The sequence below is a fragment of the Carcharhinus amblyrhynchos genome, chromosome 10, assembly GCF_965287045.1.
Source record: "Carcharhinus amblyrhynchos chromosome 10, sCarAmb.v2.hapA, whole genome shotgun sequence".
Classification (NCBI taxonomy): domain Eukaryota; kingdom Metazoa; phylum Chordata; class Chondrichthyes; order Carcharhiniformes; family Carcharhinidae; genus Carcharhinus; species Carcharhinus amblyrhynchos.
In genome coordinates this window covers 108367042-108391039 of record NC_137333.1, presented here as the reverse complement: position 1 = coordinate 108391039, position 23998 = coordinate 108367042, and the positions used below count along the sequence as shown (strand labels likewise).

At 46.7% G+C, this 23998-nt stretch overlaps 1 protein-coding gene across 1 annotated transcript in view; it reads left to right on the top strand.

Annotated features, from left to right (window-relative positions):
- The window catches only part of LOC145349274 (dynein heavy chain domain-containing protein 1-like), a 204662-nt gene that overhangs the window by 131170 nt on the left and 49494 nt on the right, over positions 1–23998 (top strand). Inside the window, exons 19-23 of the mRNA XM_080197784.1 lie at positions 534–636; positions 2532–2681; positions 10465–10656; positions 16521–17550; positions 20135–20362. Of these exons, the coding sequence (XP_080053910.1) occupies positions 534–636; positions 2532–2681; positions 10465–10656; positions 16521–17550; positions 20135–20362 (1703 nt within the window). The remainder of the gene's footprint in view (positions 1–533; positions 637–2531; positions 2682–10464; positions 10657–16520; positions 17551–20134; positions 20363–23998) is intronic.

The following is a 23998-nucleotide window of genomic DNA, read 5'->3' as shown; positions in this document are numbered from 1 at the left end:
GAATTACTAAAGAGTGAGAGGGTTAGGGGAACAAGAATGGGAGAATGGAATTGTTGAAGAATGTAGGGTTTAGGGGATGGTGATTAGGGAATGAGATTGGGAGAATGGAGAGCTGGGGGAGCTGCTGGTCTTTGATGAACCTCCCTCACTGAGGGAAGGTGGAAGTGGTGGAGATCCTGAGTTCAAAGGAATGACCTGGGAGTCACTCCGTCCAATAAGAAAAGACTCAGGGAGGTCAAAATGTCATTCAGAGAAAATTAAAGATTTGACTAAATGAAAAAACCCTTCTCTCTGTTGAGGGATTGGATGCTCAAGGGTAGAAATTTAAACAGACTCAAATGGCAAGGTTAAGAGAAACATTTTAATGTAGAATGTTCTAAACTTGTGTAAAGACTGACCAGAAATAGGGGATGAATGGGACCAAAGGATGGAGCTCATCTGATTTCTGACAGAGTTTGATGGGCTGAATGGCTTTATTGTGTTTGGTAAAGTTCTATGAACAAAGTAATGATTGTGAGCATTATATTTTACAGGATGGGACTGGGATTGAGTAAGATCCAAGAGGTTTATAAAGAAGTAGAAGAATTCAAGAAGCAAATAGACCATTTGAAACGCAAACTTGAGGAACTGGCAGATGTAAGAACAAAGTCAGCAGAATCCCAATTCTTCAGATTTTCCCAATCTCCCTCTTTTCCTCTTCTGAAGGCCCAACCCTGGTCATGAGTCTCAGGGTCAAAGAGCACTGAGTCTCCTTGGGTCAAAGGTGAAAAGCATTGACTTTTCCTGGATCACAGGATCAGGAGCAAAGGGCATTCACTGGTGTGAATCTGGACAGATAGAATTAACCCTGGGAGAGCAAGCAATTCCTCGTTAGCTAGTTCCCCTCTCCCTAATCCAACCTAACTCCTCACGTTCCCACCGCACTTTCCCCAGACTGTCCCATCAAAATTTCATCAAGGACTTTATATTTTCATTGAGATTTTTCTAATGCAATCTGACCCAATTACACTGTAACCTCTGCAAGTCCCAGAATCTATTGCTTGGTAACACCAGTGTCCGGGGCGCAAACAATCCACAGTATCGTCTTCGTGCAGCATTTTGCAAGCAGAAACTTCAGAGCCATAGGGTAGAATTCTCCAGCACCGTCCCCCACTCCAACCAGTCACACCCAGAGTCAGTGGAGTTTTAGCACTTGTTTCACCTGTGGGGGGTCCCGCAGTGCTATGTTTGTAAATCCCAGCCACAGTATTTGGAACAATTTTTTATGAAATTGTTGTTTTATCGCTGTTTTCTGCCCACAGTAAATATTTATACCCAGGGTGTTTTCCAGATAACACAGTTATTGCTGAGACGTTTTGACATCATTTTATGTTCCAGAATATTCCAAGATACGGGATGGATTTAGTCCCAGGGAGGTTGCAGTGTGGCCCCTGGGTATGACCCAGCTCCCAGAAGGTGATAGGTTAGTGTCTGAACCCTGACCCCAGGGAAATAGCAGACATTGTCCCTGAGTGAACCTGATTGGATGTGTAGCTCTCTACATTGAACAAAAGAACTCTAGAAATAGGAGCAGGAATGGACCCTACAGCCACAGAGCTTGTTCCACATTCACTACCAACCAGCTGCACTCCACTAAGCCTACACTCCGCGCACCCAACTGAGCCAGCCCCATTTCTCCCCCACACCGCCCCCCCCGCCTTGATAATTATACATATAATTATTTATTAGTGTCTCAAGTAGGCTTACATTAACGCTGCAATGAAGTTACTGTGAAATTCCCCTCCGCCACATCTGGCGCCTGTCTGGGTACACTGAGGGAGAATTTAGCACAGCCAGTGCACCCTAACCTGCACATCTTTGGACTGTGGGAGGAAACCAGAGCGTCCAGAGGAAACCCACGCAGACATGGGGAGAATGTGCAAACTCCACACAGACAGTGACCCAAGCCAGGAATTGAATCCAGATCCCTGGCGCTGTGAGGCAGCTAACCGCTGTGCCACTGTGCTGCCCTGGGCATGAACCATAGTGTAGACTCAGGAGCCTTATGAAAGATAAGATCAAAAAGCTGTAATCATGCCTCGTCTCCTTTCCCTCCCCCCATGCCTGCTCCATACCAAATCATTGCCAACTCTTGCCTGTCAACCATCCCCATTGTCCTTTATAGTTGCCATGACAACTGAATGACAGCACATGCCCCCTCCACCCACCAGTGGCTCCTCATACTCTCCTTGCCAACTCATGGTCTGTTCATGAACTACGCTATATATGGATGGGATGGCTAAGGGTGAGAGGGGTGAGGGCAAGGGAGCCTAAAATGTAATGAATTAACCGGGACAACATTCCAGAGAACTGAGGCATGCCTTTCAACCGACCCATTCCAGCTGACCCCATGACTACCTCCAATCTGTGTCTGGGGGCCTGAACCCATCCTGTGCACCCACATCTTAGCCTTATACTCCAATTCCTTCAGCTAGGATTGTGGATGTGCCTGCATTGAAATACTGTCTGACATCCTGACTTACCTCCTGCAGATGAACAGTCAAATACGCGAGCGTTATAGTAAAGCCAAAGCAGAATTTCTGAATCTTCTGTCGCAGTGTCATGACGAGGAACTCCATATTGCAATTTTGCTACGAGAGCTCGAGGCTGCCCAGAAGAAATTTGAGAAGGAATTTGGCAAGGTAAATGTTCAACTGACATCCAAGCATTCAATTTAATCCATCAATTAAACTCTGATTGTTCTAGATGTTATGCTTCTTAATAACGAGAGTGTCCATCTGATGGGACATGGCTGCAGCTTAGCAGTGGGTCATGTTCTGGTGTTTAAGACAGAAATTGAATTCCACTTCATAGACTTCAGCACAGAATCTAGGCTGACATTCCCACTGCAGTCCTGTGGGAGTGCTGAGCAGTTGAATGTTTTTTAAAGTTTATTTATTAGTCACAAGTAGTTTTACATTAACACTGCAATGAAGTTACTGTGAAAATTCCCTAGTTTTCACACTCTGGCACTTGTTCAGGTACACTGAGGGAGAATTTAGCACGGCCAATGCACCCTGACCAGCATGTCTTTCAGACTGTGGGAGGAAATCGAAGCACCCGAAGGAAACCCACGCAGACACAGGGAGAACATGCAAACTCCGCACAGACAGTGACCCAAGCCGGGAATCGAACCTGGGTCCCTGGTGGTGTGAGGCACCAGTGCTAACCACTGTGCCACCGTGCCTGCCGCCATCATTTGTACAAGATCTGATTTGCCTTTTCAATTGTTGTAACAATCCTGCGGCACTGTTTAAAGAGGAGCAGGAGAGTTCTCTCCAGTGTTCAGATCAATATTCGTCCCTCAATCAGCAATGTAGATTACCTGCTCATTATCATACTGGCAGTTTATTATACATGTATTGGCTGCCGCATTCCCGACATTAGCATACTGACCACCCAGAGATTACTACAGTCCTTCAGTCTAAATGTTTCTAATCCATCTGCCCTAGTCATTTCACCCAATCAGCATCAAATATTTTACTGCCTTTGAAATCTCCTGAGAATGTGAAAGGTATGAGACAGGGGAAGTGATGTCCACGTGGATCAGTAATCCAGGGCAATGCTCCAGAGACCCAGTTTCTGATCTCCTATGGCAGATGGTGCAATTTGAATTCAATAATAATGGGATTAAAAGTCTAATGATGACCATGGCACAAAACCCTGGAAAAGGCTGACTGATAATCTCGCTGGCAAGATCTTGGGAGACTTTTGACCTTGCCCCTCCAGTCAAAAAAAAAATCCCCCTTGACCATCACCCTTTGCTTCTTGCCATTCAGTCAACTCTGGATCCAATTTGCCAAATTTCCTTAGATCCAATAGGCTCTTACCATAGCTATCAGCCTCCCTTATCAAAAGCCTTGCTGAATATAAGTAGACCGCGTCAAATGCATTGCCCTCATCTATACACCTGGTCACCTCTTCTAAAAATCCAATCAACTTGATCAGACATGACCGCCCCTTAACAAATCCTTACTGAGTGTCCTTGATTAACCCCTGCCTCTCCAAATGCAGATTCATTCTGGTTCTCAGAACTGTCCCAATAGTTTCCCCACTGCAGAGGTTAGACTGACTGGCCTAGAGTTTCCTGCTTTATCCCTTCCTCCCTTGGCACCACATCAGCACCTCTCCTGTGGTCAGAGAGGAATGGAAAATGATTTCCTGCCATGCCTCACTCAATAGTCTGGGATACATTTCATCCGGCCCTGGAGATTTATCCACTTTTAAATCTGCCAGACATCTCAGAACCTCCTCTCTGTCTATGTTAATTTCACTAATTGTATCACAGTCCTTCTCTCTGATTTCTGTAGCCACATCATCTTTCTCACTATGAACACTGACGCAAAATATTCATCCTCTGGCTCCACGAATGTGGGCCCTACTCTTTCCCTAGTTTCCTTTAACTCTTAATGTATTTGTAAAACAGCTTTGGATTTTCCTTTATTCTACCTGCCAGAATCCTTTCATGTTCCCTTTTTGCTCTCCTAACTTCCTCTTTACATTCCCTCTTACACATTCTATCCTCCTCTAGGGCTTCTGCTGTTTTGTCCCCTCGATGTCTGTCACAAATCTCCCATTTTCTCTCTATCCAAAGCTGTATACCCTTTGATATTTAGGGTTCACTGAGTTTCTTGATCTCAATCTTTTTCTTTATTGGAACATATTGGCTCTGTACTTTCCCTATTTCCTTCTTAAATGCATCACACTATTTTTGTCACACACTGATGTAGAAGTGTCTACTCTCAGTCCACTCTGATCAAGTCATATCCAATCTTATTAAAATCAGCACACTCCCAGTTTAGAACATTGATTTTAGGTCCATCCTTGTCCTTTTCCGTAACAGTCATCAATCTAACTGAGTTATGATTGCTGTTTGAAAAATGCTCCCCCCCCCCTTATACTTCAACCACTTGTTTGTCTTTATTACCTAAAATGAAGTCCAGAATCATCTCCTGTCTTGTAGGACCTACTACACACTGGCTTAAAAAGTTCTGGATCCTATTTAAAAGTTCTGCTCCCTCTAAACCTTTCACACTATGTCTATCCCAGTTAATGTTGGGAAAGTTCAAATCCTCCACTATCACTACCCTACTACTTCTACACTTCTCTGAAATGTACCTGCGTATCTTTTCTTCTTTATCTCTTAGACTGTCATGAGGCCAAAAGAACATCCGAGCAATGTGATTGTTCCTTTCTGGTTTTTAATTTCTACTCATGTGGCTTCATTTGAAGAGCCTTCTAAGATGTTGGGTGGGATTTTACAGCCTCACTCAGGTGAAACCGGAAATTCCTGCTCGAGGTCGCAAAGATTTCCGTTGTTGGACCTTGGCCACTCCGATTCCCTGGCGGGCGAGGCAGTACATTTCCAGCGGTTATCTCTCTTTACTATCATAATTGATTCCCTGATGAAAATTACATTCCCCCACCCCCCCCACCCCTCTTTTACCTCCTTCCCTGCCTCACCTGAAGATCCTATATCCTGGAATATTTGAGCTGCCAAACTCACCCCTCTAAGAACAAAAGAACAAAGAAAATTACAGCATAGGAACAGGCCCTTCAGTCCTCCAAGCCTGCACCGACCATACTGCCCGACTTAACTAAAACCCCCTACCCTCCCAGGGACCATATCCCTCTCTCCCCATCTCATTCATGTACTTGTCAAGGCGCCCCTTAGAAATCACTATTATATCTGCTTCCACCATCTGCCCCAGCAACGAGTTTCAGGCACCCACCGCCCTCTGTGTAAAAAATCTGCCTTGTACATCTCCTTTAAATCTTGCCCCTCGCACCTTAAACCTGTGCCCCCCTAGTAATTGACTCTTCCACCCTGGGAAAAAGCTTCTGACTATCCACTCTGTCCATGCCTCTCATAATCTTGTAGGCTTCTATCAGGTATCCCCTCAACTTCTGTCGTTCCAGTGAGAACAAACTAAGTTTCTCCAACCTCTCCTCATAGCTAATGCCCTCCATACCAGGCAACATCCTGGTAAATCTTTTCTGTACCCTCTCCAAAGCCTCCACATCCTTCTGGGAGTGTGGCATTCAAAGTGAACACTATATTCCAAGTGCGACCCAGCTGAGGTTCTATAAAGCTGAAACATGACTTGCCAATTTTTAAACTCAGTGCCCCGGCCGATGAAGGCAAGCATGTCGTATACCTTCTTGACTACCTTCTCCTCCTGCATTGTCACTTTCAGTGACCTGTGTACCTGTACACCCAGATCCCTTTGCCTATCAAAACTCTTAAGGTTCTGCCATTTATTGTATATTTCTTATATGTATTAGACCTTCCAAAATTCATTACTTCACATTTGTCCAGATTAAACTCCATCTGCCATCTCAGTGGCAGCAATTACTTCATATCCCCATGTTTTAATTTGGGCCTCAACTCATCTCAGGATCTAAGGGGATTCATCAAAAATGCCAAAAGACAATACCGGACCAAGCTAGAGTCCCAGGCTAGACACACTGACCCCCGCTGACTATGGCAAGGTCAGCAAGACGTAACAGGCTACAAGGTGAAGGCATGAAAAATCACTGGCTCCAACGCACCCCTTTCCAATGAACTCAAAGCATTCTACGCCAGTTTTGAGCAAGAGGTCAGCGAGACCGTGCCCTCCACCCTGGAAACCCTGGATGAGCCTGAATCTGGGGTCACCATTGCAGATGTCAGAGCAACTTTCTTGAAGGTTAACCCACGGGAAGCGACTGGCCCAGATGGGATACCCGGACGTGCACTCAGATCCTGCGCAGATCAGCTGGGGGGATATTCACAGACATCTTCAATCTCTCTTTACAACAATCTGAGGTCCCTATCTGCTTCAAGAAGACAACCATCATCCCGGTACCTAAGAGAAACCAAGCAAGGTGGCCTTAATGACTATCGGCTGATGGCTCTGACAGCCATCATTATGAAGTGCTTCGAAAGGTTAGTCATGGCACAAATCAGTTCCAGCCTCCCGGACTACCTGGATCCACTACAGTTTGCCTACCGCCGAAACAGGTCCACAGCAGGCGCCATCTCCCTGGCCCTGCACTCAACCCTGGAACACCTAAATAACAAGGATATCTATGTCAGACTCCTATTTATTGACTACAGCTCAGTCTTCAACACCGTTATTCCCACGAGACTCATCTCCAAACTCGACACCTCCCTCTGTGACTGGATCTTGAACTTCTCTAACTCGCAGGCCGAGTTAAGATCGGTAAGGATAGGCAACAACACCTCCTCCACGATCACCCTCAGCATCGGTGCCCCACAAGGCCGTGTTCCCAGCCCCCTACAGTACTCCTTATACACCTATGACTGTGTGGCCAAATTCCCCTCCAATTCAATTTTCATGTTTGCTGACGACACCACCGTAGTGAGTTGGATCTCAAACAATACACAGAGTACAGGAATGAGATAGAGAATCTGATGAACTGGTGCAGCAACAATAATCTCTCCCTCAATGTCAACAAAATGAAGGAGATAGTCATTGATTTCAGGAAGCGTAAAGGAGAACATGCCCCTGTCTGTATCAATGGGGGTGACGTGGAAAGGGTCGAGAGCTTCAATTTTTCGGTGTCCAGATCACCAACAAACTGTCCTGGTCCCTTCATGCTGACACTATAGTTAAGAAAGCCCCACCAACGCCTTTACTTTCTCAGAACACAAAGGAAATTTGGCATGTCCGCTACGACTCTCACCAACTTTTACCATAGAAAGCATTCTTTCTGGTTGTATCACAGCTTGGTATGGCACCTGCTCTGCCCAAGACAGCAAGGAACTACAAAAGGTCGTGAATGTAGCCCAATCCATCATGCAAACCAGCCTCCCATCCATTGACTCTGTCTACACTTCCTGCTGTCTCGGCAAAGCAGCCAGCGTAATTAAGGATCCCACACACCCCGGTTCAGCCATGATCTTATTGAATGGCGGGGCAGGCTCGAAGGGCTAGATAGTCCTGCTCCTATTTGTTATGTTCTTATGTTCTTCCATTGGGAAAAAGATACAAAAGTCTGAGATCATGTACCGACCGACTCAAGAACAGTTTCTTCCCTGATGCTGTCAGACTTTTGATTGGATTTATCTGACATAAGTTGATCTTTCTCGACACCCTCGCTATGGCTGTAACACTGCATTCTGCACTCCCTCCTTTCCTTCTCTATGAATGGTATGCTTTATCCGTATAGCGCACAAGAACTAATACTTTTCACTGTATGCCAATACATGTGACAATAATAAATCAAATCATATCAAATTAAATAGTGTTACAGTCATAGCGAGGGTATAGAGAAAGATCAACTTAATGCAAGCTAAGTCCATTCAAAAGTCTGACAGCAGCAGGGAAGAAGCTGTTCTTAGAACATAGAACATTACAGCGCAGTACAGGCCCTCGATGTTGCGTCGACCAGTGGAACCAATCTAAAGCCCATCTAACCTACACTATTCCAATATCATCCGTATGTTTATCCAATGACCATTTAAATGCCCTTAATGTTGGCGAGTCCACTACTGTTGCAGGCAGGACATTCCACGCCCTTACTACTCTCTGAGTAAAGAACCTACCTCTGACACCTGTCCTCTATCTATCACCTCTCAGTTTAAAGCTGTGTCCCCTCTTGAGTCAGTTGGTGCGTGACCTCAGGCTTTTGAATCTTTTTCCCAACAGAAGAAGGTGGAAGAGAGAATGTCCGGGGTGCATGGGATCCTTAATTATGGTGGCTGCTTTGCCAAGGCAGCGGGAAATGTGGACAGAATCAGTGGATGGCAGGCTGGTTTGTGTGATGGATTGGGCTACATTCATGACCTTTTGTCATTTCTTGCAATCTTGGGCAGAACAGGAGCCCATACCAAGCTGTGATACAACCAGAAAGAATGCTTTCTATGGGGCATCTGTAAAAGTTGGTGAGAGTCGTAGCTGACATGCTAAATTTCCTTAGTCTTCTGAGAAAGTAGAGGCGTTGGTGGGGCTTTCTTAACTGTAGTGTCGGCATGGGGGGAGCCAGGACAAACTGTTGGTAATCTGGACACTTAAAAACTTGAAGCTCTCGACCCTTTCTACTTTGTCCCCATTGATGTAGACAGGGGATGTTCTCCTTTACACTTCCTGAAGTTGATGGCAATCTCCTTCATTTTGTTGACATTGAGGGAGAGATTATTGTTGCTGTACTGGTTCACCAGATTATCTCATTCCTGTACTCTGTCTCGTAATTGTTTGAGATCCGGCCCACTACGGTGGTGTCATCACCAAATTGAAAATCAAACTGGAGGGGAATTTGGCCGCACAGTCATAGGTGTGTAAGGAGTATAGTGGGGAGCTGAGAACACAGCCTTGTGGGGCACTGGTGTTGAGCATGATTGTGGAGGAGGTGGTGTTGCCTATTCTTACTGGCTGCTGTCTGTGGATTATGAAGTCTAAGATCCAGCTGCAAAAGGAGGAGTCAAGCCTCAGGCCACAGGGTTTGGAGATGAGTTTCATAGGAATAATGGTGTTGAAGACTGAGTTGTAATCAATAAATAGGAGTTTAACAAAGTGTCTTTGTTATCCTGGTGTTCCAGAGTGTTCAAAATTGTTGTTGTATACTTGAGTCCAGATCATTAATATATATGAAAAAGAGCAATTTTGACAACTTGGGAACCCCATAGTATATTTCCTTCCTGCAGTCCACTTTCATAAGAACATAAGAACATAAGAAATAGGAGCAGGAGTAGGCCATCCAGCCCTTCGAGCCTGCCCCGCCATTCAATAAGATCATGGCTGATCTGTCGCTGCTCAGTTCCACTTTCCCGCCCTCTCCCCATAACCCTTAATCCCCTCTCTTATCAAAAACCCATCAACCCGCTTCTTAAAAATATTTAGCGAGGCAGCCTCCACCACTTCAACGGGCAGAGAATTCCAGAGATTCACCACCCTTTGAGTGAAGAAGTTCCTCCTCAACTCCGTTCTAAACCGCACCCCCCTTTATCTTGAGGCTGTGCCCCCTAGTCCTACTGTCTTTTTTGAGCGGGAAGAGTCTCTCCACCTCTATCCTATCCATCCCATTCATCATCTTATATGTCTCAATGAGATCTCCCCTCATTCTTCTAAACTCTAACGAGTACAAGCCCAGTTTATTCAGCCTCTCCTCATAGCTCAACCCCCTCAACTCCGGTATCAGCCTAGTAAACCTCCTCTGCACTCCCTCCAAGGCCAAAATATCTGCGCAGGTGCCGCTGTCGCTGTCCCTTCGTCTGTCTTGTATCCATCGCTGTCACTGTCCTTTTCATCTTGTGGGTTGCCTGTTTTGCTCAGAGGCCTTGGGATCGCAAGTCCAGGCCCTTGGATCAAGAGTCTGGATCACTATTCCAATAATCTGGCCATAGAACATAGCTCATCATTAACTGCCAACCACAATGTCATTTTGCAATATCTTACTTTCTGTTAAATTCCCATCTTGCAGGCGAGGCCAGTGTATGCGACAGCATTGAAAGCTCTTCGGGCACTGAGTTCAGTGGATCTGGACGAGGTACGGACTTACCGTGCACCCCCCCCTCCCATTGTCATGGTGATGAACACCCTGTGCCTGATGTTTGGAAAGCCAGTTGGTTGGGACAACGTGAAGCAATTAATCAGTCAGCCAAACTTTTACCAGGTGGGTATTTTTATATCTTTTCAATAGTGCGGGTTAAAGGCTGTTTTTTAAATCATTCTCAGTGTGTAGGTATGGCTGGCATTTATCACCTGTGCTGAGTCTCTTTTGAGAAGGCTGTTGTGAGCCGACTTCTTGAACAGAATGGCTGGCTTGGCCATTTCAGAGGGTAGTTCAGGATCACCCACATCACTGTGGCTGTGGAATCACATGTAGGCCAGACTGAGTAAGGACAGCAGATTTCCCTCCCTAAAGGACATTAGTGAACCAAAAGGGTTCTTAAATCAATCCAGTAGCTTCACATTGCTTAGTCACCATTACTGAGGCTAGACTTATTTAATTAATTGAATTGAAATTTTCCATTTGCTGTGGTGGAATTTGAACTCATGGCTGGATTTTTCCCAAAGAATGACTGTGCAGTAATGCAGGAATAATAGAATGACCTGCACCAGTCTCTCAGATCCACTCCGCACCGCAATCTTCCCAAACTTTTTTGGACCCCCCGTCATAGCCCCCCCACCGCACAGCGTCCCCTGTCATAGCAACCCCACCCGCACCCCACCAGCCCGCACAGTGTCCCCTGTCAAAGAACAAAGAGCAAAGAACAAAGAAAATTCCAGCACAGGAACAGGCCCTTCGGCCCCTCCATGCCTACACTGACCATGCTGCCCAACTAAACTAAAACCCCCTATACTTCTGGGGACCATATCCCTCTATTCCCATCCTATTCATGTATTTCTCAAGACACCCCTTAAAAATCACTACCGTATCCGCTTCCACTCCCTCCCCCGGCAGCGAGTTCCAGGTACCCACCACCCTCTGTGTAAAAAATCTGCCTCGTACATCCCCTTTAAACCTTGCCCCTCGCACCTTAAACCTGTGCCCCCCGAGTAATTGACTCTTCCACCTTGGGAAGAAGCTTCTGACTATCCACTCTGTCCATGCCTCTCATAATCTTGTAGACTTCTATCAGGTCTCACCTTAACCTCCATCGCTCCAGTGAGAACAAACCAAGTTTCTCCAACCTCTCCTCATAGCTAATGCCCTCCATGCCAGGCAAATCCTGGTAAATCTTTTCTGTACCCTCTCCAAAGCCTCCACATCCTTCTGGTAGTGTGGGTGACCAAAATTGAACACTATATTCCAAGTGCGGCCTCGCTAAGATTCTATAAAACGTCAGCATGATTTGCCAATTTTTAAACTCAATACCCCGGCCGATGAAGGCAAGCATGCTGTATACCTTCTTGACTACCTTCTCCACCTGCATTGCCATTTTCAGTGACCTGTGTATCTGTACACCCAGATCCCTTTGCCTATCAATACTCCTAAGGGTTCTGCCATTTACTGTATATTTATATATTGTATATATATTCCTGTCTGTATTATACCTTCCAAAATGCATTACCTCACATTTGTCCAGATTAAACTCCATTTGCCATGTCTCCAGCCAAGTCTCTAACTGATCTATATCCTGCTGTATCCTCTGATGGTCCTTATTGCTATCCGCAAATCCACCAACTTTTGTGTCGTTCGCAAACTTACTAATCAAACCAGTTACGTTTTCCTCCAAATCATTTATATATATGACAAACAGCAAAGGTCCCAGCACTGATCCCTGAGGAACACCACTTGTCACAGCCCTCCATTCAGAAATGCACCCTTCCACAGCTACCCTCTGTCTTCTTTGACTGAGCCAGTTTTGTATCCACCTTACCAGCTCACCTCTGATCGCATGTGACTTCACCTTCTGCACCAGTCTGCCATGAGGGACCTTGTCAAAGGCCTTACTGAAGTCCATGTTGATAACATCCACTGCCCTACCCTCATCAATCATCTTTGTCACTTCTTCGAAAAAAACTCGATCAAGTTTGTGAGACACGGCCTCCTCTTCACAAAACCATGTTGCCTCTCACGAATACATCCACTTATTTCCAAGTGGGAATAAATCCTGTCTCGAAGAATCCTCTCCAATAATTTCCCTACCACTGATGTAAGGCTCACCGGCCTGTAATTACCTGGATTATTCTTGTTATCCTTCTTAAACAAAAGAACAACATTGACTATTCTCCAATCCTCTGGGACCTCCCCTGTAGCCAGTGAGGATACAAAGATTTCTCTCAAGGCCCCAGCAATTTCCTCTCTCGCCTCTCTCAGTATTCTGGAGTAAATCCCATCAGGCCCTGGAGACTTGTCTACATTGATGTTTCTCAAGAACCCCAATACCTCCTTTTTGATCTGAACATGATTCAAACTATCGACACGTCCTTTCCCAGACTCATCATCCACCAAATCCTTCTCTTTGGTGAATACTGACGCAAAGTACTCATTTAATACCTCGCCCATTTCCTCTGGCTATACACATAGATTCCCTCCGCTGTCCTTGAGTGGGTCAACCCTCTCCCTGACTACCCTCTTGCTCTTTTATACACTTTTATACATGTGGATTGAATATAAAAGTAGGGAGGTCTTGCTGCAGCTGTATAGGGCATTGGTGAGGCCGCAGCTGGAGTACTGTGTGCAGTTTTGGGCGCCGCACCTGCGCAAGGATATTTTGGCCCTGGAGGGAGTGCAGAGGAGGTTTACTAGGCTGATACCGGAGTTGAGGGGATTGAGCTATGAGGAGAGGCTGAATAAACTAGGCTTGTACTCGTTAGAGTTTAGAAGAATGAGGGGAGATCTCATTGAGACGTATAAGATGATGAATGGGATGGATAGGATAGAGGTGGAGAGACTCTTCCCGCTCAAAAAAGACAGTAGGACTAGGGGGCACAGCCTCAAGATAAAGGGGGGGCGGTTTAGAACGGAGTTGAGGAGGAACTTCTTCACTCAAAGGGTGGTGAATCTCTGGAATTCTCTGCCCGTTGAAGTGGTGGAGGCTGCCTCGCTAAATATTTTTAAGAAGCGGGTTGATGGGTTCTTGATAAGAGAGGGGATTAAGGGTTATGGGGAGAGGGCGGGAAAGTGGAACTGAGCCACAACAGATCAGCCATGATCTTATTGAATGGCGGGGCAGGCTCGAAGGGCTAGATGGCCTACTCCTGCTCCTATTTCTTATGTTCTTATGTTCTTATGTAAAAAGCCTTGTCATACTTGCAGCCCCCTGCACAGTGCCCCCTGTCATAGCCCTCAACCTCCCCACACTGTGCCCCCTGTCATAGCCACCCCTGTATCGCACCCCCTGTCATAGCCTCACCCCCCCCCCCCCCCCCCACTGGCCTGCACTGTACCCCTCTGTCATAGCCACACCAACCCAGCACAGTGCCCCCTGTCATAGCCCCCCCGCACACTGCCCCCCTGTCATAGCCCCCCCGGCACAGTGCCCCCCTGCACACTGCCCCCCTGTCATAGCCCCCCCCCCGCACAGTGCCCCCCTGCACACTGCCCCCCTGTCATAGCCCCCCCCCGCATAGAACATAGAACATAGAACATTACAGCGCAGAACAGGCCCTTCGGCCCACGATGTTGCGCCGACCAGTTACAAAAACAATGACCCACTAGCCTATACCAATCCCTTTTCGTCCATAAACCTATCCAGAGATCTCTTAAACGCCCCCAAACTAGACGCATTTACAACTGCAGCAGGCAGGGCATTCCAATCCCTCACCACCCTCTGGGTAAAGAACCTACCCCTGACATCCGTCCTGTAGCTACCCCCCCTTAATTTAAAGCCATGCCCCCTCGTGCTAGCTTTCTCCATCCGAGGAAAAAGGCTATCACTGTCCACCCTATCTAAACCTCTAATCATCTTATATGTTTCAATAAGATCCCCTCTTAGCCGCCTTCTTTCCAACGAAAACAACCCTAGATCCCTCAGTCTCTCCTCATAGGACCTCCCCACCATACCAGGCAACATCCTAGTAAACCTCCTCTGCACCCTCTCCAACGCCTCCACATCCTTCTTGTAATGCGGGGACCAGAACTGCACACAGTACTCCAAGTGCGGCCGCACTAGAGTAGTGTACAGTTGCAACATTACACTGCGACTCCTAAATTCAATCCCCCTACCAATAAACGCCAAGACACCGTACGCCTTCTTGACAACCTTATCTACTTGATTCCCAACTTTCAGGGATCTATGTACACACACACCTAGATCCCTCTGTTCATCCACACTATTCAAAGTCCTCCCGTTAGCCCTATACTCGACACATCTGTTGCTCCTACCAAAGTGAATTACCTCACACTTCTCCGCATTAAATTCCATCCGCCACCTCTCGGCCCAGCTCTGCAACCTATCTAAGTCTCCCTGCAGACTATGACACCCTTCCTCACAATCTACCACACCTCCAACTTTGGTGTCATCAGCAAATTTACTAATCCACCCAACTATACCCTCATCCAGATCATTAATAAAAATTACAAACAACAGTGGCCCCAAAACAGATCCCTGAGGCACACCACTCGTAACTGCACTCCATGATGAATATTTACCATCCACCACCACCCTCTGTCTCCTATCTGACAGCCAATTCCTGATCCAACTTCCTAGATTACCCACAATCCCATACATCTGCATTTTCTGCAGAAGCCTTCCATGGTGAACCTTATCGAACGCCTTACTAAAATCCATGTATACCATAGTGCCCCCCTGCACACTGCAGCCCTGTCATAGCGCCCCCCCGCATAGTGCCCCCCCCGCACACTGCCCCCCTGTCATAGCCCCCCCCGCATAGTGCCCCCCTGCACACTGCAGCCCTGTCATAGCCCCCCCCCGCATAGTGCCCCCCCACACAGTGCCCCCCTGTCATAGCCCCCCCCGCATAGTGCCCCCCTGCACACTGCCCCCTGTCATAGCCCCCCCCCGCACAGTCCCCCCCCCACATAGTGCCCCCCCCGCACAGTGCCCCCCTGTCATAGCCCCCCCCGCATAGTGCCCCCCTGCACACTGCCCCCCTGTCATAGCCCCCCCCGCACAGTCCCCCCCCCGCTTAGTGCCCCCCCCCGCACAGTGCCCCCCTGTCATAGCCCCCCCCGCATAGTGCCCCCCCGCACACTGCCCCCCTGTCATAGCCCCCCCTGCATAGTGCCCCCCTGCACACTGCCCCCCTGTCATAGCCACCCCCCACCCCGCACAGTGCCCCCTGTCGTAGCCATCCATCCACAGGCCCCACCAACTTGTCACTACCCAGGCACATTAGAAGTGTCCAGCTGGCATTGCTGGTGCTAGGTGGGCATTGCCAATGGACGCTGCCCAGCCATGCTACCACACAGAAGCTTCATTGGCCTCCAAGCTGTCCAGTGTAACCATTGAGGCAGCTCTACACTGGTGGAGATCAGCAATGATTCTTGCTGTTATTCTGCTGTGTCCAAAGGCCAGAAGATTCTGTGCACTGGGATTTGAACGGGCGATGCATATTTAAATACTGATTAGCCTGGTGACCTTTCAGGGTGCGATCTGGTTTGTGGCAAGAGAAAAAGACCAGGAGGATTCAAGCTCTTTTTCCCCTAGTGTGAAAACCATTTTCAGTCCACACACTATCCTTGGATCCGTGTGATCCGCAGCCAGTGCGGAAAGGTGGGAAAATCGCCCTCCATGTTTCCAGAGTTGGTGCAGTAATGTTAACACTGCCTCAGCTGCAGGAGGCACAGTGCAGAGCTGATCTGGGTCATACCCTCCCTGCATTGCATTGAGATGTAGGGGCTGGGAGAATCCCAAAAGGGGTTCTCACTGGTGCTAACTGTCCAATGGCTCCTTCCTTGTGATTCTCCAGCCCGGCTGTGATTTGTATTTGATCAGACCAGAGAATCACATCTGTGGTTCCCAGGTTGCCCTTAAACTCTTGGACAAAATTCATAATCCGGAGGTGCATCTTGGAAGTACCACAGAAAAAAAATGTTAGTAACTTTTCCAAATTCTTCCTGTGCAGGATTTGGAATTTTATGACAAGGATAATATTCCCGATCAAGTATACAAGGCAATAGGTGATATTATGCAGCAGCCTGAGTTCCAGCCAGAAGTTGTGCGTGAGGCCAGTCGGGCAGTGGAATCCTTCAGTCTATGGATTAAAGCTGTGTACCAGTATGCCAGCATTGTTCGTGAGTATAGTCCATCCTTTGTCAATGAATATCAATCACTTATCGAAGATGCGCAGATAAAACTCGGAATGCTGAGGAAACAAGCCTTTCAGATGAAGGTGAAACTTGTTGAATTGATACGGGAAGACGGGGATGACTACTTATCAGACTCTGACTCTGTGACAGACCTCGCTGACACAGAAGTCCTCAGGATCCTTGAACAAAAGGAGCAGGACCTACTTCGGAAACAGAATGAGAAAAAAGAGCAATATTTAGCTGAGGCAGAGGAATATCAGCGGAAATTGAAACATGCTGAAGATCTGATAAACGCACTAATCCCTCACCAGTTTGAATGGGATGAAGCCTTAAGGCAGTCAAAGGACAGAAAAATCACAGTTTCAGGAGACAGTTTACTGACAGCAGCTGCCATCATTTACTTGGGCCCCTTTGAAGAAAAGATGAGGCAGGAACTCTTAAAAAAATGGAAGACGGCTTGTTTCACTGGTGAGTTGGACATGGAGCCAGAAGATGCTCGACAAGAACTGGTGAACTTGCTGTCAGTGAAGACATCATCCACCTCACAGGAAAAGCTCACATCAGATAGTAGCCATCACCAAACGTCAAAATTCATCCCAACCCGGAGTGACTTCCTGATCCTGGACCTCCTCAGTTCAATGAGAGAGCAGTTAAACTGGAACCAGGCTAAACTTCCAGTCAATGCCACAGCTAGAGTCAGTGCTCTCCTTACACGGAACCTGATCAACTTCCGTTCATTCCCATGGCCGCTCTTTATTGACCCAGATTACCAGTGTGAAATGTGGATGGAAGTCTTACAGCAGAGTGCTGGACTACAGCTGAACAGAGAGGTGCTGGGAGTCCCAGGTACAGTCAACTCAGTATCACTAATCATCCTACTCTGAGCACTGGAGGAACTTTGCGTCACACCATGTGGAAACACGAGGACACTTCATGTGTCCTGGCATGTGTGTAGGAAATGTCTCCAGCAGTTTGAGCTGGAGCTTGAGATGCAGATGGAATCATTGTGCAGCATTAGGGAGGATGATGGGTTCCAGGAAGCTGTGAGAGGTCCAGGTAGCAGGTGGGTCACAGAAAGAAGTCTCACAATACCAGGTTAAAGTACAACAGGTGTATTTGGAATCACGAGCTTTTGGAGTGCTGCTGCTTCATCAGGTGAGTGAATAGTTGGGTTCACAAACAGGGCATATACAGACAGAAGAAATTGCAAGATAATGAACATAGAACAGTACAGCACAGTACAGGCCCTTCGGCCCTCAATGTTGTGCTGAGCTATGTCCAAACTCAAGATCAAGCTATCCCACTCCCTATCATTCTGGAGTGCTCCATGTGTCTATCCAATAACCACTTGAAAGTTCCTAAAGCGTCCGACTCCACTATCGCAGCAATAATGATTGGAATGCGACTCTAAACAGGTAATCAACTCTTTACAGGTAGTGTCTGCATGGTCTTGCTGATATACCACGCCTCGGGACATCCTTTCCTGTAGCGTAGGGATATTATGAACCTTGTCAAAAAGAAAAAGGAAGCATTCGTAAGGCTGAGGACAGATGAAGCCCTTGAAAAATATAAAGAACGCAAGAAGGGACTTAAGGAAGGAGTTAGGAAGGCTAAAAGAGATCATGAAAAATCCTTGGCAAACAGGATTAAGGAAAATTCGAAGGCATTCTACACATGTGTAAAGAGCAATAGGGTAGCCAGGGAAAGGATTGGTCCACTCAAGGATAGTGGAGGGAATCTATGCAGAGAACCAGAGGAAATGGGCGAGATACTAAATGAATACTTTGCCTCAGTATTCACCAAAGAGAGGGACTTGATGGATGAGGAGCCTAGGGTAGGATGTGTAAATATTCTGGGTCATGTTGATATCAAAAAGGAGAAGGTGTTGGGTGTCTTAAAAAATATTAAAGTAGATAAGTCCCCAGGGCCTGATGGGATATACCCCAGAATACTGAGAGAGGCAAGAGAGGAAATTGCTGGGGTCTCGAGAGAAATCTTTGTATCCTCACTGGCCACAGGGGAGGTCCCAGAGGATTGGAGAATAGCCAATGTTGTTCCTTTGTTTAAGAAGGGCAGCAGAGATGATCCAGGAAATTACAGGCCAGTGAATCTTGCGTCAGTGTTAGGGAAATTATTGGAAAAGATTGTGAGGGACAGGGTTTCCTCACATTTGGAAACAAATGGATTTATTAGTGATAGCATTGTTTTGTGAAGGAGAGGTCCTGCCTCACTAACTTGATCGAGTTTCTGGAGGAAATGACGAAGATGATAGATGGGGGAAAGGCAGTGAATGCTGGATACATGGACTTCAGTAAATTCTTCGACAAGGTACCTCATGGGAGACTGGTTTTTGGAGTGGGAGGAGGGGGGTGGTCGGTAGTGATGGTGGGGAGGGGTGGGATTTGATGGAACTGGACAAAATTATGATTGGTTTAGATGAGGCAAAGAAAGAGACACTGTTTGCATTAGCAGTCCAATGCAGAAGGCAGCTCACCACCACCTTCACAAGGATAATGAGGGATGGACAATAAACAGCCTCAATACTGAATCACCCCCAATCTCAGCGCAAATGGCTGCTCTTAACTCTGACTACCTGGTTTATGTCTGTTCAGCTGATCTTTTCCCTACCCAGCGAGTGTGGCAAAGGCTGATGGAGGAGTTAACCAGAGTGGTTTCACTGATCTTTTCCATCTGTACTCACTGCTGAGTGTGAGGAGAGCCGTGCATGAGTAGGAAGATTAGTCAGGCTTTCATTTAATCACACACCCATTATTATTATTCCCAGAACTCAACAAATTCTGCAATCCATCTACTCCAATCAAAAGTAAATACGTTTCATTTTAACATGAGCTTGATGGGTTTGCTAATTAGATTAATAGAAAAGGGTTTCATTATGAAGATCATTTATTATAATTTTGCTGCACTGGTGATTAAAGTTGTTTTATTATAATTGGGTTCCATTTCTGGGAAGGTTTATTGTAATAAAGGATACATCCACATTTTGCAGAGACATCACTTTATGAGGAATTAGAACCATAGAACCCTACAGCGCAGAAAGAGGCCCTTCGGCCCATCGAGTCTGCACCAAACACAATCCCACCCAGGCCCTACCCCCATATCCCTACGTATTATACCCACTAATCCCTCTAACCTACACATCCCTGGACACTAAGGGGAAATTTCTTAGCACGGCCAATCAACCTAACCTGCACATTTTTGGACTGTGGGAGGAAACCGGAGCGCCCGGAGGAAACCCACACAGACACGAGGAGAATGTGCAAACTCCACACAGACAGTGACCCGAGCTGGGAATTGTTATAGATTGTTATATATCCACATAATGAGTTGTGTTACAATGTAGTTTCTTATGAAAAAGATTATGCTGTTGGGTGTGACTAATAAAACTGGGGTCGTTTTATTGTTAATTTAGACAAAAGCCTTTTTTCTGAGGAGGCAGAGGTCTCCAGCCCTGACATCACGATGGAATCAATGACATCCAAAATCTCAGGTGACATTCTGGGTGAAATGAATCCCACGGAGGATGAACAGATGGACTGGGTTCTTGAACCAGCAACAGAGGAACCACCCAATAATCTTTGGATCCATTGCATCACCACAGAGAACCTGGACCGTATTCTGCTGACTGCAGCTTGTAAAGGTGAGGAACATAGAACATAGAACATTACAGCGCAGAACAGGCCCTTCGGCCCACGATGTTGCGCCGACCAGCTTTTAAAAAAAAACACTAACCCACTAATCTAAACCAATCCCATTTCGTCCATAAACCTATCCACGGATCTCTTAAACGTCCCCAAACTAGGCGCATTTACAACTGCAGCTGGCAGGGCATTCCAGTCCCTCACCACCCTCTGGGTAAAGAACCTACCCCTGACATCAGTCCTATAACTACCCCCCCTTAATTTAAAGCCGTGCCCCCTCGTGCTAGCTTTCTCCATCCTAGGAAAAAGGCTATCACTATCCACCCTGTCTAAACCTCTAATCATCTTATATGTTTCAATAAGGTCCCCTCGTAGCCGCCTTCTTTCCAGCGAAAACAACCCCAAATCTCTCAGTCTCTCCTCATACGATCTCCCCTCCATACCAGGCAACATCCTGGTAAACCTCCTCTGCACCCTCTCCAAAGCCTCCACATCCTTCCTGTAATGTGGGGACCAGAACTGCACACAATACTCCAAGTGCGGCCGCACCAGAGTTGTGTACAGTTGCATCATGACGCTGCGACTCCTAAATTCAATCCCCCTACCAATAAACGCCAAGACACCGTATGCCTTCTTAACAACCTTATCTACTTGATTCCCAACTTTCAGGGATCTATGTACACATACACCTAGATCCCTCTGCTCCTCCACACTATTCAAAGTCCTCCCGTTAGCCCTATACTCAACACATCTGTTATTCCTACCGAAATGAATTACCTCACACTTCTCCACATTAAACTCCATCCGCCACCTCGCGGCCCAGCTCTGCAACCTTTCTAAGTCACCCTGCAAACTATGACACCCTTCCTCACAATCTACCACACCTCCGACTTTGGTGTCATCAGCAAACTTACTAATCCACCCAACTATACCCTCATCCAGATCATTAATAAAAATTACAAACAGCAGTGGCCCCAAAACAGATCCCTGAGGCACACCACTCGTAACCGAACTCCATGACGAATATTTACCATCAACCACCACCCTCTGTCTCCTATCTGCTAGCCAATTCCTGATCCAATTACCTAGATCACCCCCAATCCCATACATCTGCATTTTCTGCAGAAGCCTACCATGGTGAACCTTATCAAACGCCTTACTAAAATCCATATACACCACGTCAACTGCCTTACCCCTATCCACCTCTTTGGTCACTTTCTCAAAGAACTCGATAAGGTTAGTAAGGCACGACCTACCCGCTACAAAACCATGCTGACTGTCTCTAATCAATTCATTACTCTCCAAATAACTATAAATCCTGTCTCTAATAATCCTTTCCAAAACCTTATCCACCACAGAAGTAAGACTCACCGGTCTATAATTCCCAGGGAAGTCTCTGCTCCCCTTCTTAAACAATGGGACAACATTTGCTGTCCTCCAATCTTCCGGTACTATACCAGAGACCAACGACGACCTGAAGATCAGAGCCAGAGGCTCCGCAATCACCTCTCTTGCCTCCCAGAGAATCCTAGGGTAAATCCCATCCAGACCAGGGGACTTATCTATTTTCAAACCCTCTAGAATATCCAGCACATCCCCCGTATCAACTGCAATACTATCTATTTTACACCCCTGCACCCCAGTGTCCTCCTCAGCTACATTCATGTCCCCTTGCGTGAACACCGAAGAGAAATATTGGTTCAACGCCTCTCCAATCTCCTCCGGTTCCACACACAACTTCCCTCTACTGTCTGTAACTGGCCCTCATCTTGCCCTAACCAACCTTCTGTTCTTGACATACCTGTAAAACGCCTTAGGGTTCTCCTTAATCCTATCAGCCAAAGTCATCTCATGTCCTCTTTTAGCCCTTCTTAACTCCCTCTTCAACTCCCTCCTAGCCAATCTAAAACTTTCTAATGCACTACCTGCAGGCAACACAAACTCTGCCTTCAATCTCAGTCCACCAAAGCTCCAAATGCTTCAAGGCAGAGCTGATAGAGAGATGTATTACAGAATGTGATGTAAAATTTCTTCAATAACCTTCCCTCCTTCGGAAGGTCAGGAATGGGGATGTTGACTGATGATTGCACAATGTTTTGAAATGGAGGGCATTTAGGGATGGGTAATGAATGCTGGCCCAGCCAGCGATACCCACATCCCGTAAACAAATACTTTTAAAAATGCTCAGCACCATTCACAACTCCTCAGATACTGAAGCTGTCCATCTCTAGAAGCAGCCAGACCTGGACAACATGCAGGTTTTGGCCTGAAACAGGAATATGCTGATGGACCAGCAGGATGATGATAAGGTCACCCCCATGGTATATAGGAACATAGAAATTAGGAGCAGAAGTCAGCAAGTTCAGCTCTTTGAGCCTGCTCTGCCATTCAATTAGATCATGGCTGATCTCTCCCTGGTCTCAGATCCACCTCCCCACCTGTTCCCCATATTCCTCTTTTCCTTTTTTATTAGAACATAGAACACTACAGCACAAACAGGCCCTTCGGCCCACGAGTTGCGCCGATCACATCAACACCTACCAATCCATAGACCTATCTATAACCCCCAATCCCACTAAATCCCATATACTCATCCAGGAGTCTTTTAAAAGACCCCAGCGAGTTCGCCTCCACCACCACTGACGGCAGCCGATTCCATTCACTCACCACCCTCTGAGTGAAAAACTTACCCCTAACATCACTTCTGTACTTGCCTCCCCGCATCTTAAATCTGTGTCCTCTCGTAGCGACCATTTCAACCCGGGGAAATAGCCTCTGAGAATCCACCCTATCTATTCCTCTCAACATTTTATAAACCTCTATCAGGTCGCCTCTCAACCTTCATCTCTCCAGGGAGAAGAGTCCCAGCTCCCTCAACCTAACTTCATAAGGCATGCCTCCCAGTCCAGGCAACATCCTTGTAAATCTCCTCTGTACCCTTTCAATAGCTTCTACATCCTTCCTATAGTGAGGCGACCAGAACTGCGCACAGTACTCCAAATGAGGCCTGACAAGGGTCTTATAAAGTTGCAGCATTATCTCCCGACTCCTAAACTCAATCCCTCGATCCCTCATATTAGAAATATATCTATCTCCTTCTTTAAACCATTTAATGATTCAAACTCCACTGCGCTATGGGGCAGCGAGTTCCCCACATTCTCCACCCTCTGTGAGAAGTAGTTCCTCCCCATCTCAGTTTTAAATCTACCGCCTCTCAACCTATCCCTGTCACCTCTTGTTCAGATTGCCCCATAAGAGGAAACATTTGATTTACATTTACTTTATCAATCCCTTTGAAAATTTTATACCCCTCGATCAGATCCCCTCTCATCCTTCTAAACTCCAGTGAGTACAATCCCAAACTGTTTAATCTCTCCTCATCAACCCTTTCATCCCCGGAATCAATCTGGTGAACCTCCTCTGAACTGCCTCCAGTGCCACCACATCTTTCCTCAAATAAAGAGACCAAAACTGGATACAATACTCCAGATGTGGTCTCACCAACACGCTGTGCGATTGCAACAACACTTCCCTACTTTGATACTTCAGTCCATTTGCAATAAATGCTAACATCCCATTTGCCTTTTCTTATTACATGCTGCACCTGCATATCGACTTTCTGCAATGCATGAACA